This window comes from Osmerus eperlanus, chromosome 12, assembly GCF_963692335.1.
Source record: "Osmerus eperlanus chromosome 12, fOsmEpe2.1, whole genome shotgun sequence".
Taxonomy (NCBI): Eukaryota; Metazoa; Chordata; class Actinopteri; order Osmeriformes; family Osmeridae; genus Osmerus; species Osmerus eperlanus.
Window position 1 is genome coordinate 9,477,630 of NC_085029.1, and position 17,234 is coordinate 9,494,863.

Consider the following 17,234-nt stretch of genomic DNA (forward strand, 5'->3'; position numbering starts at 1 on the left):
CATGGAGGCATGAGTGGTCCATGGGTGCACACACAAGGGCACTCGCATAAAGCTACACACATACATACACAAACACACACACACAAAATCCTGCTATGGAGGTCTGCGTGGTTTACAGGTGCACACACAAGGGCACACACAGGGCAGCATCACCGTGTGAGAAAGGAGTCCCTTTCATACATACTCTCTATATTTCTATGTTATGTATAAATTATTCTATTACTCATTAGTGTTGTTAACAGATTATATTATGTAGGGAAAGTAACTTCTAAAAAACTTTTGGTCAAAGGCCTTTGTTTACCAGTCTAGAGCTACCAGGATATTTTTGTCCTCTTAAAAGGAGTCTGTCTGTGTGTATGTGTGAGAGAAAGAGTGTTTGTGTGTGTGTGTTTGACTTGCTCAGGAAGGTGGTGAAGTCAATGGGTAGAAAAGTGGAGTTGATGTTTGGATGTGTGTGGTGACAGAGACCTTCAACAGCTGGCCACTGTCACCAGCTGAGGTCACCGTCAGCCACAGCACAGCACAGCACAGCCAGCTGAGGCTGGGGTTGGAGGTTGAGGCTGGGGTGGGAGGCTGAGGTTGGGGCTGGGGCTGGAAGATGAGGCTGGGGCTGGCACTAAGGCTGGGATTGGAGGCCGGGGCTTGAATGTGGGGTTGAAGATATGGATGAAGCGGGGATGAGGCTGGGTCAGGCCGGGTCTGCAGCTGGTCCTGACACGGGTGCTGGGACAGGCCTCTCTGACCTCTGAGGATTGTGGGATACGTAGCGTAAACTGGTGAGCTCATGCTTGGAGTGGGTTGTAGTCTCTGTGGTGTCTGAGGTCTGTCCTTGCCTCCCTGACCAGACGTGCTGCTACACTGCCATATCAGGAGGAGAGAGGGACCATGGAGAGAGAGGGGAGGGGGGGGGAGAAGAAAGACTGGAGAGGAGGAATATTGGAACATGGGTTGCATGCAATTGGAGGAGTGTCATTAGTTAGGGGTGGCATTGTCTGGTAATCATCTGTCTCCTTTTCCCCCTTCGTTCCTTATTTCAAGTCTGTATTTTTACCTGACATTTTTAGGTAATCATGAGTCATTTTCGAGTTCTTCTAAATCATAGTGATTGTTGAGTACAATGTGTTTTCTGAGTATCTTGAGTGGCATTGGAAGACCCCCCCACCTCTCACCCCCTAACTCTCTCCCTCCCTCGCTCCTTCCCTCTCTTTCCTTCTCTCTCTCTCTCTTCCCCTCTCCATCTGTGTGTGTGCAAGTTCAGGGGCTTTACCATGTCTAGGACAACACAACAGTAGCTAAACTGTTCCATGGAAGAATGTCTGGAATGCATCTGGGCTATCGGAGAAGAGATGTGGTCTTGTGAGACGCTGATGAAAGATGCTGTGGGCTCAACAAAGAGGAAAGACTTTGTTGTTCCTCTTTGTAACAACAACGATACCAGACCTCAAAGATGTGCAACATTCACAGAAGTCATGTACAAATATATCAAGTTTGACCTCTGGACGAGAGACCAATCCTTCTGCTGGCTGCAGACGGTCTCCAAGATGAGGCTCTGTTCTAAAGCTGCTCCTTCTCTCGAACACGCTTTCTGTTCATCTCTTCTGGGGTGAGATCCCTCAAACTGGAGGTCAGCCTTACAAATTCAGGGGAAGCCAGGACTCTTCCTCCATGTCCACCTCCCTTTCGCTCTCTCTACCCCTTCCCTCCCTGCCTCCCTGCCTCCCCCCTCTCCTAACAGTAACAGTGAGAGCTGACTTTCACGCAGAAACACCAAAAAAGGAGCTGTTCAGTAAATAAGGAGAGACTTGGCACAGGGCTCTCTTCTTTCTCTCTGTCTCTCTCACACGCTCTCTCTCAAACACACTCTCTCTCTCTCTCTCTCTCTCTCTCTCTCTCTCTCTCTCTCTCTCTCTCTCTCTCTCTCTCTCTCTCTCTCTCTCTCTCTCTCACACTCTCTCTCTCTCTCTCTCACACACACACACACACTCACACACACTCTCTCTCTCACACAGACATGCTCTCAGAGATACACACACATACACATGCACACCCACACACTCTCTCTCTCTCACACACACACACACCCACGTGTGCACACACCCTCATCACACACATACTTCCCTCTCTCCAGCTCCATCTTTTCCATCAAGGCAAGAAGTAATCCAACTAAAGGTGTGGTCTAGGAACATGTTTGAGTGTGTGTGCATTTCTGTTTCAGTTCTATTTCAGTTTGTGTGTCTATCCATGTGTTTGTGTGTGTCTGTCTGTATGGGTGGATGGGGTCACCTTGAGAGTATGGACTGGTAGATATTGATGTCAAGACGGTGTAGGCCGCAGTGTGTGAAGATGGAGGACAGCAGAGAAGAAGAGGAGGGCAGGAGGGTATAGAGAAGAAGGAGGGTACAGAAGAATAGAGTAAAGTAGAGTAGAGGCCAGAGGAGTAAAGTACAGATGTATGTTCAGCACAGTAAAGCAGAGCAGAGCATACAGTAAGAGTTGAGTAGAGTACAGCAGTAGGTTCAGTAGAGTAGAGCAGTAGATTCAGTGGAGCAGCATATTTAGCTGACTAGAGCATAGTAGAGTAGAGCAAAGCATAATACTGTAGAGTATAGTGGAGTACAGTAGAGTAGAGTAGTAGGTTTGGTAGAGTACAGTAGAGTAGAGAAGTAGATTTGGTAAAGTACAGTAGAGTAGAGAAGTAGATGTGTTAAAGTATAGTAGAGTAGAGTAGTAGATTTGGTAGAGTACAGTAGAGTATATTGGAGTAGAGTAGAGGGGAGTGACAGCAGTATGGTAGGGTAGTAGGTAGTAGAAGGATGAACAGGGCCCAGCTCTATTGGCACAGACTTTGACCGAAAATGGCAAAGCAGCTGTGCTCTTAAAGGACACTCCCGGCTATCCTGTGATTGGATGACTAACGTCAACACAGGCATCTGCTCACAAACAGCTTTGGAATGTCTTGGAACAACTCCTCGCAATGTGTGTATGTGAGAGTGTGTGTGTGTGTGTGGGGGGGGGGGGGGGCGGGGGCTGAGAGAGCGAGGTAGAGGAGGGAGACAGAGCAGGAGGAAGAGATAAGAGAGGGTTTCAGAGAGAAAGGAGAGAGACTGAGACTGGCTTCAAACTTTCGACTTCTAGTGGGATCGAAGGAGCAGCAGTTCATGACTTTTCAGACTGGTACTAACATTCTGGAACGTTAAAAACAATGTTTCCAATTCTTACAAAACACAAATGCTTTATTTAAAAAAAGTTTACGCAGAAACAAAAAAGTGAGGGGATGTCATACAACAGACACCTGGGCTGGATGTTCTGGTCGGAGTGCACCACCCTGTGGACGTTGGCAGTAGGGAACCTTTTTAGAGTTCCTCCATCAGGAGAAAACCTGTTTTTGTTAGTATTCTTACTAGTAGGTTTCTTCCGTTAGCCTTCTGGACACTGGCCTTTCATTTGAACTATATCTGGACAAAATGTCAGTCTTCTGGACTCTGTCAAAAGTTCTCAAATCCTGGTGCATGCAGAGGTTTAGAAATCGGCAGGTTGAAACGTGCTTTTACAGTTCCTCTCTCAGCACTTAAGTCTCGCCCTCTAACGTGAATTTTACAATATTTTGTCCTAAAAATACAACTCCACCAAAACAGGAGTGCCTGAGGGATCAGCTTCAATCTGCCTCTTTGTAACCATGGGAATAAACTGTATGTTAACGCCTTTTAAGTTTTTCTGAACAGTAATTAGAAAGATCACACACTTGTGATATATAATGTTTTTATTATAAGGAATATCATGGTGACATGTAACTTGACCCAAAAGTGTAACATTTTGTGACACATTATTTACATGAGACATTTCATTTGGCAGTAAATAAAATGTAACGTTTACAGTCAACATATTTTTATTTCAACACATCACAACAGTTAACTTTGTATTTGTTGCTCAGGTTTTGAAAAAGTATCTGAGGTTTCTTCACGTGTCTAGTTGGACCACGGTTTATAATTGCCCCATTTCTGAAACGACGTTTCTGATCTAGGCTACCAATCCAATATCCAGGACAGGACAGTGCGCAATTTTATGCACTGGCCGTTAGGGGGCGCCTTTTACCAACCATTGACATCACGAGCGGGTATAATTTTAAAAAGCAGCTCATGTTAACCAACAGCCACTGCAGTTGTCTTCCTTGAACTCAGAAACAATCAACGATGTCACAACAGATGAAAAATACATTTCTGTCCCTACTTAACTTCTGTCCTGTACTTAATCTCACTAACATGGATATTATTTTGCAGCTATAACAGAAAAAATATATAATGGAATAGTCTTTTTCAAACAAATGACCACATTTATGTCATAATTACATTGATCTCACGGCTGGTAATGGTTGTTCTTGAACATAATCATGTTTGACAGTAGTGTAAAACACTAGTTCATAAACCTTTTAACCATAAAGATAGCCTGATAGACTGATAATCAAAAACACTTTTGTAAAAAATAACACCGCCCAGGCACAACACAGAGAAGTAATACGATTCTTAGGTGACATAAGATCTCGTTTTGTATTTGATTGACATTCAAGAGTACGGCTTATTTATTATATTCATAATATTCAAATAATTACAAACTGTGTTTCGCTGTGCCGTGTGCGCGTCTTTGTATGTGTGAACGTGTGCGTGCATGCATGTGTGTGTGCGCTCGCATGTGTGTCTGTGTGTGTGCGTGCGCACGTGTACGTATGCTTGCATGGAAATGTGAGTTAAACCTGAGAGCGCTATGAGCTATGTAAGGTGAGAGTGAGAGAGCTGCGGAGCATCCATTATGGACGGGACGGGAGTGCTCCGCTACACTCATGACTTAACCACCCAGGAGCCACATCCTATGTACTGTGATCTGGAAACTGTCTGTGGGATATCTGAATATTTCCCCACACCCGTGTGTTCCTTCTCACCACAGACAACATCAGACCCGTTGGAGGCCAGCAACATTTTCCGTTCCAAGCGGACAACCGGTTCTAAACTGTCCGTGTGATGTCGTATCAACGGCATTATCTTGTTTCCTTAAGATGTTGTGTAAAGTTGTTACAACACGTAACGTAATTTAATGTACGTTAAATGAGCGATGGCAACAGGAATGAGGATTGATAATGGAGGTTAGGCTGAAAATAACAACAGACACGCACACATGCACTCTCTCTCTCTCTCTCGCTCTCTCGCTCTCTCGCTCTCTCGCTCTCTCGCTCTCTCGCTCTCTCGCTCTCTCGCTCTCTCGCTCTCTCGCTCTCTCGCTCTCTCGCTCTCTCGCTCTCTCGCTCTCTCGCTCTCTCGCTCTCTCGCTCTCGCTCTCGCTCTCTCGCTCTCGCTCTCGCTCTCGCTCTCGCTCTCGCTCTCGCTCTCGCTCTCGCTCTCGCTCTCGCTCTCGCTCTCGCTCTCGCTCTCTCTCTCTCTCTCTCTCTCTCTCTCTCTCTCTCTCTCTCTCTCTCACCCACATTCCACAACCACACTAAACACACATGAATCAGCCTGAGTGCTTTAGTGCTCACTTCCAAAAACACCAACCAATAGATCGTAACGTCTGCTCTTTGACAATTCCGAGTCTTGACGATTTGCAGCTATTTGACGAGTCGTGACGTTGCACAGCGCGAGCCTCGTCCTTCACGTCCCCCGACACTCACGAGGAGAAGAAGCTTTCCGTCGTTTTTTTCGCAGGACGATCACAGGAAAGAGGGGGCCGAAAGCAAAGTTGTAACCGACCACCAGAAGATGGAACTGTAAACCAGAGCACCTTCTAACCCAAAGGCACAAACCACACAGGGGGTGGGGGGAGGGGTTTGGTGGTGGTGGCTGCTATCACGGGGCGGATTAGGGGTCCCCATGTTTAAACTACAGACCCCTGGGGGGGGGGGGGGGGGGGTCTGTAGTGTACAGTAGGACATTATGACATCATTATCAGCAGCATCACACCTCTCCAGTATACTGTGTTCTCCCCCATCCCACCCTGGGGATGACAGTGGACAGGGGGCAGGTGGGTTAGCCATGCTAACCGTGGCGACGTGAGGCGTCATAGAGAGGGGAGGGTTTCGGTCTGAACGCTGCGTCCAAAGAGGAGCGCAGTCTAGCCCTTCACAAATGAACAGACTGGTGGAGACCTGGCTCCACCTTCCATTCATACACGTGTACTGAACGGTCCTGCCCAGTCATAGGTGAACCCAGCCCCCCTGTACAGCTCCGGTCTAACCCCAACCCTGGGTCTAACGCTAACCCTGGGTCTAACGCTAACCCTGGGTCTAACCCTGGGTCTAACCCTAACCCTGGGTCTAACGCTAACCCTGGGTCTAACGCTAACCCTGGGTCTAACCAGCTACCCTCTGGGGTCAGTCCTATGTCCGTGCAACATGAGGGAGATCACACTCCTCTGCCTGTGGCTCAATGAGTGTTACAGTATTAAACGCCTGACTTCACTACCTTAATGGGGTGTGAAATCAGTGTGTCATACACTCCCTCTGTCACACACACACACACACACACACACACACAGACAGACACACACACACATAGTGCAAGTGCACTGAAGCGCGGGAACACACTGATGAGCACAAGTGTACATACATGCACGCACTGTGACGCACACACATGCATCACATACACACATGAATCAACATGCACACACACACAGGCACAAACAGGCACACATGCAAATCTACACTTCATTGCTAGATAAGGACGTTGGCCTTGGACTGTGGTTGATAGCACATGTCTCTATCTCCAACCAAACATTGAGTCTGGCTAGCGACGTAGCGCGGTCCTTCCGTCCGTTCCGCGAGCAGGGTGGGAGTCCATGATGCAACAGTTCCCATTCAGAGAGGGTCTGCGTCAGTCTGAGAACTGGACTGAGGCTGTTCCTCTCCCACTCATCAGACTGCAGAGTCCGGTGAAAGGGGAGGGGCGCGTGTGTGTGCATGTGTGTGTGGGGGGGGGGGGTGGGCAGGCTAGGAAGAAGCAGGGGGGAAGTTGGTGTAGTGAGGTGCGGTGAGGTGAGGCGGGGGGAGTCCTAGTCGTGGCCCCTGCGAGCGAACCCCGCAAGGCCTGACAGCAGAAGGACAGACGTCACGTCAGATTACACAAGGGACAGTTTGGGAGCTGAGAAGGGTGGTGGGGGGGGGGGGGGGGGAGGCAGCGGCGGGTTGGCAAGGGGGAATGGGGGAGGGTGAGGGTAGTCATCGCCTGCATCGTTTTGATTGGACAGAATCTGTCTGACTCAGTAAAAGCATTGTGATGCTCTTGTTTACAGTAGAGGCAACCCTTAGTAGTGGGTCCAATTATTTTAAATGCACCCCCAAACAGTTATAATACTAAATGACATAGAAATAAGCACTAAACGGAATATCAAGCAATTAGTCACATTACTGCCACACCAATCTCTCTCCCTCGCTCTCCACATTTTCTTTCTGCGTCATAGCAGATTCAGCATCTAAACACACACAGAGCCAACTGTGAATCAGAGAGGCAGAGACTGTGACAATATGTCCACACAAAACCAGAGAAACAGTCTATATCCAACAGAACAATTACAACATAAAATACTGTGTTCGTTTACATTGAGAGACAAAGGACAGTGGTGGCACGGTCGGCAGCTGCTGTGATGTTCAGCGTTGCAGGGTTCAAAACACACACACACCATCGTCAAAGAGAACCAGGACTATGTACAAGGGCCAGGGCAGGTTTGAAGTCTGATTGAAGATCAAGGAGCGGTCTGAGAGTTTTCCAACCGACAACCAGTTGACTGAACACAGATGCAAAATTCAGTAGGAGGATCAATGCCAGCCCCGACAGACACAGTTAGAGAGGAGAACTTTATCAATAAATAAGTCGAGGCACCAGTGTGCTTCCCCATTCTGTCCTCTCAGGACAGGGTTGATCAATAAGTGTGAATGAAACATGAGTCTCGGCCTGTTCACCTGCTTTCAGATCATTCAACTGCTGTTCTTCTGAGAGCAGATCGCTAAGGGCAGATCTGGTCTGGTAGGAGCGGTTACATCACCCCTGTCTCTCCCTCGGGTGTCCAGACACCTCTTCCTGAACCATCAAGCTGGCCGCCTCTAGACGTTCCGGGCAGGAAGGCAGTCTTTAGTCCCTCCAGGCACCTGGCCTCTGTAGCCCTGGGAGAATCAGGTCCACTGGCATGGGCTCAAACAGCATCCGAGCACAGGTGAACACCAGGTTAACATCATTCCAACACTGATCCCCACCCCTCTGGCCCAGCTCATGGGCAGAACAGAGTTCAACCCTGAGCCTGACATTTCTCCCTTACCCACTACCCACTACCCCTTCCCGTGCTGCCCCCCACCAGTGAACCTGCATTCTCCAGCTCCCTCCCCCGCGTTTCCCGACCCCTTCGGCCAGAATTCTTGCCCTCTCTGACCCCCACATTAGACCCTCAGCCCCCATACAGAGCCAGTCCCCAGGGCCCTCAGCCCCCATAAATCCCCAGTCCCCAGGGCCCTCAGCCCCCATAGAGCCCCAGTCCCCAGGGCCCCCTGACTCTGGTCCTCCTCAGATGCTGGTCTGCAGTTCCCCGTTGTGCAGCGCGTTGTTCAGCTGCTGCATCGTCTCCCTGGCAACGGCCTCGTTCAGGAGCGCGTTGTGCGTCTCCGCGGTGACGTCGTTGACCATGCGCGTCCTGTCGGCCCTGCTGTCGCTGCGTTCCATCTCGTCCAGACCGGCCACCTTCTTAAGACACAGAACGTTCTGGAAACTCTTCTTGAAGTTGTCGGAGAGGAACGCGTAGAGGATGGGGTTGGCGCAGGAGTTGGCGTAGCCCAGCACCACCACAAACTCGAAGGTGCTCTTGAGGGCGGCCGTGGTGTTGATGGTGCCCGTTACCGAGGTCACGTTGAACACGTAGAAGGGCAGCCAGCAAAAGACAAACACGGCCACCACGATGGACACCATCCTGGTCACCTTCCTCTCGGAGCGCTTCCTCTTGGATGAGCCCACGCGCATGCCGGACGACTTGACCTGCGGGGACGACAGGGGTGGACCACCGTCAGGAAAAAGGAAGGTTTTGATCAATCGGGGATTCACCTGTCCCATAGACAGATCACCCTGATCGACATCAACCAGGATGTCGTCTCGGGTCGAACGAGAAACGCTTTGGGGCTCGGTGGGAGAAGCGGACGAGAGGCCTGTTGAAAAACAATGGGTGAACACACACCCACGAGGAGGAAGAGGAGGAAGAGGAGGAAGAGGAGCGAAGACAAGGAAGAGGAGGATGAGGAGGGAAGAGGAGGAAGAGGAGGAAGAGGAGGGAAGAGGAGGAAGAGGAGGATTAGGAGGGAAGAGGAGGAAGAGGAGGAAGAGGAGGATGAGGAGTGAAGAGGAGTGAAAAGGAGGAAGAGGAGGAAGAAGAGGGAAGAGGAGTGAAGAGGAGTGAAAAGGAGGAAGAGGAGGGAAGAGGAGTGAAGAGGAGTGAAAAGGAGGAAGAGGAGGAAGAGGAGTGAAGAGGAGTGAAGTGGAGGAAGAGGAGTGAAGAGGAGGAAGAGGAGGACGAGGAGTGAAGAGGAGTGAAGAGGAGGAGCTCACCTTGACGATGATGAGCAGGTAGCAGAGGCAGATGACGGTGAGCGGGAGGAAGAAGCCGACAAAGAAGGTGTAGAACATGAAGGCCGTGTAGTACGCTGCCTGGGGCTCCGGCCACACGATGGTGCACGAGTGAGCCTGCTTCTTATTGGTTGTCAGCCCGCTGAAGATCATGATTGGCAGGTTGACCAGCAGGGACACGCCCCACACGGTGAGGTTAATGACCTTGGCCACCCGGGGCTTGCGCCACTTGGTGGATCTTATGGGATGAACCACTGCCAGGTATCGGTCAATGCTCATCACCGTCAAGCAAAAGATGCTGGTGAACTGGTTCAGGGAGTCTGGGCGAGGGGAAGACAGGAATAGATTTAGTCATCACACATTCTTTTGGTTTTACGATGAAAGATATTTCAGGGGAGTGACTGACTGCCTTGCATGAAAGCACCACATGAAATAAATATGTTGAGGAACTGAAACCCTTCATTTTCCACAGCATCTGTGCTTAACAAGTGTTCATTTCAGAGGCACTTTCATCCAAAACTACATCAAAAATTCATACATCCAACCTCCGGATCTGCAGTCAAATATACCACCTCTGAGCTCCACCCATCCCTTATGATGGAGCGCCCGGTTTGGATGCAAACTCGCGACCTTCCCCTCCCCCCTCTGCCTTCCCACCTACCCAGCGTCATGACGACCCGGCAGAGCACGACCCCAAAGGGCCAGTGCACCAGGGCCAGCTGCATGGCGATGAAGGGCAGACTGAGCATGCACAGCACGTCGGCCACGGCCAGGTTCAGGATGTAGATGTTGGTGACGGTCTTCATCTTGGCGTAGCGCAGGATGACGTAGATCACCAGCGTGTTGCCGCACAGCCCCACGGCGCACACGGCAAAGTAGATGAAGGTGATGACCACCGAGCTGGTCTTGTCGTAGATCGCCTCGCCGTCCTCCGCCGAGCGGTTGCCATCCTGGCCCAGGTCTGACTCGTTCCCCGGGAAGAAGCTGTCGTAGAGGAGGGGCTCGGGGAGGGAGAGGTTGGGCGGAGACGGGAGGAGCGACCAGGGGTCCATGGTGGGTCGATGGAGGAGGGGGAGGAGAGGGAGGTGGGGTTGAGTGAGGGGAGGACGGGGGGGGGAGGGGGTTGGTGGGAGACAGGTGGGAGGCTGGGCTGGGCTGGTGAGTTAATAGTTTGAGAGACGAGGCCTTGAGAAGAATCACATCTCACCTAGAGATACGTAGAGAGAGGGGGGAGGTTGGGAGGAGAAGGAGAGGTAGAAAGAGCAGGGGGGGTGAGCAAGGAGAGAGGTTTTAAAAGAGGGAGAGAAAGAGAAATTATGTGAAATTATTCATGAAGAATTCATAAAGAATAAAAGAAGAACATCGAAACTAATTGGTCAAAAAAGTGCCATAACTGAAAAAGACAAATCATTTGGAGATGGAGAGAGAGGAAGAGAGAGAGATAGTGTGTGTGTGAGAGTATGTTTGTGTGTGTGTTTGTTCGTGTCATACACCGAAGACAGAACAAATGTTGATTCAATCGATCTGATCTGGCCACTAGCTGCCATTATATGCGACGATTTAGATTTTAATGGAAGTTTAAACTAATGGAAATGACGTACTTTTATCCCAAACAATGGTATACAGTTAATTTTTTGGTGAGGAGCAAGGTCATTTTATCTAGCCCGATACAAAGTGTCACGAGAGACGCATAAAGCAGATACGCATAAAACAGATTCTCGCTCGTGCTGAGGCCAGTAAGCCCTGATAGAGACTGTTGAGCCTGTGCGATATGAATGAACCAGAAAAATAACAAACTATTGACAGGAAAGTGTGTGACATTTAAAATACGCCACACATGCATGCTAAAAAGTCTAAGTCTATCATTTAGCCTATAATATCCATTTAATGGTGCTTACTCATTTTCAACGACAAAAAAGCTATTCTTATTTTCTCTTCGCATTCAGTTCCTTCGATATGCAGATATGTAGCCTTCATGAGGCTGGTTGGTGGTCCAACACCTCTACAGGTGATGGGACAGATAAATCAGTGCGCCAGAGCGCCGTATATGCGCACTAAAAACAGCATGCACACTGGCACGTCTCGTGTGCCTCTCTATTTTAATGTGAGAATAGAAAGTAACGGTGAATTACCCCACAGTAACAGTGTGTATTTTGTCATTGAAAGCAAATGTTTTAACTCGAAGGAAAATCATGTTATCTGAAAGTTACTGGATATAATACATAAATAATAATAATAATACAATAAAATAGGCTACACAAACGACTGTAACATTAAAAAAATAATCTAAAATCCTACATAAATGTAGGATTTGAGATTATACTTCACAAAAAAGTTTCAGATTAAGAATTACCTTCAAATCGAAAACTTGATTGTCATATTCGTTCCATTAAGGCAATATGTCATTTCAAGAAAGAGTAGCCCGGGAAGTCAAACTTGTCTGTTTGGGAAGCGTCGAGAATCCAAATGGTGGCGTCATTTTGACCAATACCGCTGTCCTCTTCCTTGCTAATATTCCACCTGTTCGCTGATTACGCACCCCAGCTGACGCAGTCTTCCGACTGTCTTCGTTGCTATCTTCACCAAATAATAATATACTTTTACGCTTTAGTTAAGTGCATGTTGGGTTTTATTTACAATTCAGCAAATCATTTCCAGATAGTTTCGAGTGAATAACAGCAACGTATCTAGAGTGTCTTGGCACCGAATCCCGGTGGTCTGAACGATTGCGAAATCTCTTCTCAACAAGAGGACTGTGGCGCGCGGAGGAGAGAGAGGAGCGCACGCAGCCTGTTCAGCGCTCTGAGCAGTGCCCCCCGTGTTGCAGTGCTGTGTGCAGTTGGAGATCGAGATGTGTGTAGAGTGCGTGTGCGCGTTCGTGCACGAGCGCCCGTGTTGTAGACAGTCTGCATGCAGACGGAACAGCCGAACCGTTATACGAGCCTTCCTCCTACCGCCCTTGTGAAAACCAAAGTCCTACCAACGTGCGTCAGTGTCCTTCGGGGTGCGTGGAGGAAACTCAACTGTCACACCAATACTTGCGCGCTGACATTCTGTGGCGATCACAGACCATGCATTCCTGTCACACTGCATGCCCCCTGTGTAAACAGCTGTCAGGTGTTCACTTGGCAGAACCCTTGTTTCTGTGGTTACCCAAGGTCTACCGCTCTACAATATCCATGCGGGTCTTTATAAAGAGGCGCAAGTAGGACTAGTTACAGCGCGCACAGATGGCGGGCGTCTTGTGTGACCTCTGTCAGACCAGTTTGCGAAAGTACCCTATTGCACACATTTTCCCACTGGGTATTTTTCCATGTGCTGGGTCAACTTTCTACTAAATAAAAAAAAAACATTCATCTTCTGATATTTCAGAAATAGGTTAAAGATCCCATGGAACAATTGTGATAAGAAAGTTTGTTGTGTTTGGCCAAATCTCAACTCCAGTCAAATCCCTTGACGGGCCCTTGGCCTTTATCTATGGAATGACTGAAAAGCCTAGGGGGACCTAAAACACAACAGACATTCAGCCTTGGATAAGTTAATGTACAACACTCCAATAAGCCTTCACCTCTGACCGCAATCTGTGAGCAAACAAGTGTGTTGTCCTAAAAGTGTAAACCTCAAGACATGATAATTGTCATTGCCACATTGACACTGAAGAATGTAGTTGGGTTTTGTCCGTTTTTATGGATTTTAGAAATGTACATTGAAAAATATGTTGCTTCTTCAGTCTGTTGCTTGTTGTCTAATCAACCTTGACATCCTTGAAAATAAATGTTCTGTCACGGCCACAGCCGTGCCCCCCTGTTGTTTTTGGTTTTGCCCTGCCCTAGTGTTTCCCTGTCTCATTGTCTTCACCTGTGTCTCGTTGAGTTCTCATTAGTTTCATTGTGTCCACCTGTGTCTTGTTTGTTTCTGTGTATTTAGGCTCCTGTTTTGTGTCCATTCATTGTCTTAGCATTACCCTTTGTCGCTGCGTGTTACCCTGTCTGTGTCCCGTTTTTTTTGTTTTGTTGTAATAAACCCTTATTTCTGCCATGCCTGCAGACTCCCCTGCGTTTGGGTCCCACCTCACGTCGTGACAGAATGCTAAGAACCAAATTGGACCCAGCGGTGAGTTCCCCGAACCCTTTCATGGGGACCCGGCTTGCCTTTGGTGGACCCCGAAGCCTGCAGCGGAGGGCCCACCCTAGGTCCTGGTTCCTACCTTGGCTCAAGCCCCAGCCAGAACCCCGACTCCAGCCTCGGTCCTGCCCTGGGCCCCTGCCTCGATCCTGCCCTGTGCCCCTGCCTCATCCTGAGGTTGTGCCGCCTTGCGCCCGGACGAACAAGGTTGTGCCGCCCAGCACCCAGAGCACCGAGGCTGTTCCTGCCGGGGAGTCTCGGCCACCTGCCGCTGGTACCCAGCCCCGTTCCTGCCCTGTACCCCAGCCTCGGTCCTGCCCTGTACCCCAGCCTCGTTCCTGCCCTGTGCCCCAGCCTCGTTCCTGCCCTGTGCCCCAGCCTCGTTCCTGCCCTGTGCCCCAGCCTCGTTCCTGCCCTGTGCCCCAGCCTCGTTCCTGCCCTGTGCCCCAGCCTCGTTCCTGCCCTGTGCCCCAGCCCCGGTCCTGCCCTGTGCCCCGGCCACCGCCTCCTCCTCCGCCCGAGGACTCCTGACCGCCTCCTCCTCCGCCCGAGGACTTCTGGCCGCCGCCTCCTCTGCCCGAGGACTCCTGGCCGCAGCCTGCCGCCGCGTCCGCGCCCCCTCGTCCGCGCTCCCAGGCGCCCCCTCGTCCGCGCTCCCAGGCGCCCCCTCGTCCGCGCTCCCAGGCGCCCCCTCGTCCGCGCTCCCAGGCGCCCCCTCGTCCGCGCTCCCAGGCGCCCCCTCGTCCGCGCCCCCTCGTCCGCGCTCCCAGGCGCCCCCTCGTCCGCGCTCCCAGGCGCCCCCTCGTCCGCGCCCCCTCGTCCGCGCTCCCAGGCGCCTCCTGTCCTCTGTGCCCGTCCCCTGTGCCTGTCCTGCCCCCGGGTGGTTCCCTGGACCTGCTCCGGCCTCCGGGCCACAGGCCTTCTGCCCTGCCTCCGGGTCGACCCCCGGACCTGCCCCGACCCTCTTCCCAGCCTCCGTGCCGGCCCCCGGACCTGCGCCGGCCTTCTGCCCTGCCTCCGGGTCGACCCCCGGACCTGCCCCGGCCCTCTGCCCTGCCTCTGGGTCGACCCCCGGACCTGCCCCGGCCCTCTGCCCTGCCTCCGGGCCGACCTCCGGACCTGCTCCGGCCTTGTGGGACGTCCGGTGACGTCCCTTGAGAGGGGGGTCCTGTCACGGCTACAGCCGTGCCCCCCTGTTTTTGGTTTTGCCCTGCCCTAGTGTTTCCCTGTCTCATTGTCTTCACGTGTCTCGTTGAGTTCTCATTAGTTTCATTGTGTCCACCTGTGTCTTGTTTGTTTCTGTGTATTTAGGCTCCTGTTTTGTGTCCATTCTTTGTCTTAGCATTACCCTTTGTCGCTGCGCGTTACCCTGTCTGTGTCCCGTTTTTTTGTTGTTGTAATAAACCCTTATTTCTGCCATGCCTGCCGACTCCCCTGCGTTTGGGTCCAACCCCACCTCACGTCGTGACATGTTCCTTGTTATTAATCTATATCTTCTATCATCTATAATCTATATCTTCTATCATCTCAAGTGTGACTTCATCATCCTCCACCCTCGCTTCATCTCTGGATGTTGTTTGTGCAGTAACTCACAGTCGCTGTGTGTATAAATGATGGATATAGGCACAATCCTTACATAATGGCCTCCTAAATGGCAAGAGCTATTACTGATGTGGCCGCCAGTGCATCTTTGTGTTGATGCTGTTTGTTAATGTGTGTTGGTTGTATGTACCCAAGTGTGTGTCTGTGCGTTTGTGTGTGTGAGAGAGAAAAGTCACGTGTGTCTGACATTGAACCTCCCTGATATCCCTGGCCCAACTATGTCAGAGTGACAGAGAGTGTTGCAGCAATGCAATCAGCGGGTGGAGAGTGACACGTCACAAGTGTTTCCTATCAGTTCCGAACACAGGGTGGTCTTGTGGCATTAGATTGGAAACAGGATATTAAGATGATTGTATTCACTGAAAGCAAATATCACCTGGAGCCACCACGACCATTTCCGCCCACAGTCAATTTCAGGTTTTTAAAGAGGGTTGACAATTGTGTTTTCGGTCAGAGCTGAACCTAATCTGTGTGTGACTACTTTGTGATGTCCATTTAAATTGGGAGAAATTATTTTTCTATAAACAGTGATCTCATGAGAACAGAATTGATTTTGTTTATTCTGTAACTTCCTGTTTCAAATGTTGACAGAGTTGTAACAGCAGCTCAGACTTATTTGGTCTATTATCTTCCTCTTCCAACTTGTCAGACTTTCTACAACATGCGCACACACACACACACACAGTACACAATGTACTAAACACACACTGTACAAACACGAGAACAAACACACATGCGTAGACTACATGTTTTATCAGTGTGAGAGAATCTAATGCTCTCCCATGCTGTTTCATGGGGGGGTTTTATCATTGGAGCATGTATAAATCTGGATGAATCTTTCAGGCAATTACATTACATTTAGTCATTTAGCAGACACTTATCCAGAGCAAAAGTATTAAAAGTATTATTTTTATCACATCACGAAAGTATTAAGAGACGAGGATACTTGCGAATGATGTGCAGAGGCATGTGTGGGAGATGTGCGTGTGCACTGCTGTGCCAGGGAGAGAGTAAAAGAGACAGGGAGAGGGCCAGTGAGAAAAATTCGAAAATTAGAGTGGGAGAGAGAAGGTGAAAAAGACAAAGTGAGAGTGTGAGCGAGAGTGTGAAAAGGAGAAGAAATAAAAGAGGGATCGTAGGAGTAAGGGAGGGAGACAATGATTAAGACATGCCCGACAGCTGTTGGGAGTAGAATTGTGCAATTGATCTTCATTGATCTAGCATACGCCCCCCACCCCACCCACCACCCCCACACACACATACATACACACACACACTCGCCCATCATTACACCACCCTTCTCTCTCTCCCGGGGCCTCTTGCAGCTGATTATAACTACAGCCCAGGGTTGAGGCTGAACCACACGTGAGAAAATAACAAGGTGAAAAAGAACCGTTCTTAATTAAAACCTTACATGGAGATGCCATTCCCCTCTGAGCATCTCTCCAGGTTTACCATGTCCTAATTAAAGGGGCCAATAGGAGAGCTACATCTCCAATTCCTCTCCCCATTGGAGGTCATATCTGTTACAGATTTATTATTATTCTCCAGAGGTCGACCCAGTATGGAGCCTTCTCTAATCTGATTGGCTGAGCTTTGGTTCCTCATCCTCTCTCTCCAGAGAACCTCCAGAATGGTGACAGTCGAGCAAACATGCCCCTGTGACCCCCCCACCCCCCCCCCCCCTCAAAGTGAGAGTGTGTGCTGGACCGCTGGGTTGTTGACCCGCCCAACCACCCTGGGTAGGAAGGGAGGTGGCCCCTGGACTCAGACTCACAGTACTGCGGGGGTGGTTCAGTCACCACGCTAGGAGGACCTGCTATTAGCCAGAAGATGACTTGGTCATTTTGGTCTAATGGTTCAATGTGATGTGTGTGTGGACTGATCTCTGTTGGATAGACAAACACACAAACATACACAAATGTG

General features: G+C 50.0%; 1 protein-coding gene across 1 annotated transcript; it reads right to left on the reverse strand.

Annotated features, from left to right (window-relative positions):
• Positions 1–8,476: 8,476 nt before the first annotated feature.
• sstr2a (somatostatin receptor 2a) lies at positions 8,477–12,814 on the reverse strand. The gene is made up of 4 exons (XM_062475438.1): positions 11,935–12,814; positions 10,243–10,788; positions 9,564–9,901; positions 8,477–8,999 (listed from the first exon to the last, which is right to left on the reverse strand). The coding sequence occupies exons 2-4, from the start codon at positions 10,631–10,633 to the stop codon at positions 8,535–8,537; spliced, it is 1,194 nt and encodes a 397-aa protein (XP_062331422.1). The 5' UTR covers positions 10,634–10,788; positions 11,935–12,814; the 3' UTR covers positions 8,477–8,534.
• Positions 12,815–17,234: the final 4,420 nt, after the last annotated feature.

What these genes read in the sequence shown, in the direction of transcription:
- sstr2a (XM_062475438.1), bottom strand. Translation starts at nt 10,633, where the DNA reads ATGGACCCCTGGTCGCTCCTCCCGTCTCCGCCCAACCTCTCCCTCCCC. An exon ending in CCGGGTCGTCATGACGCTGG is followed by an intron (nt 9,902 to 10,242) that starts GTAGGTGGGAAG and finishes CCCCTCGCCCAG; the next exon opens with ACTCCCTGAACCAGTTCACC. An exon ending in ACCTGCTCATCATCGTCAAG is followed by an intron (nt 9,000 to 9,563) that starts GTGAGCTCCTCC and finishes TCGTCCCCGCAG; the next exon opens with GTCAAGTCGTCCGGCATGCG.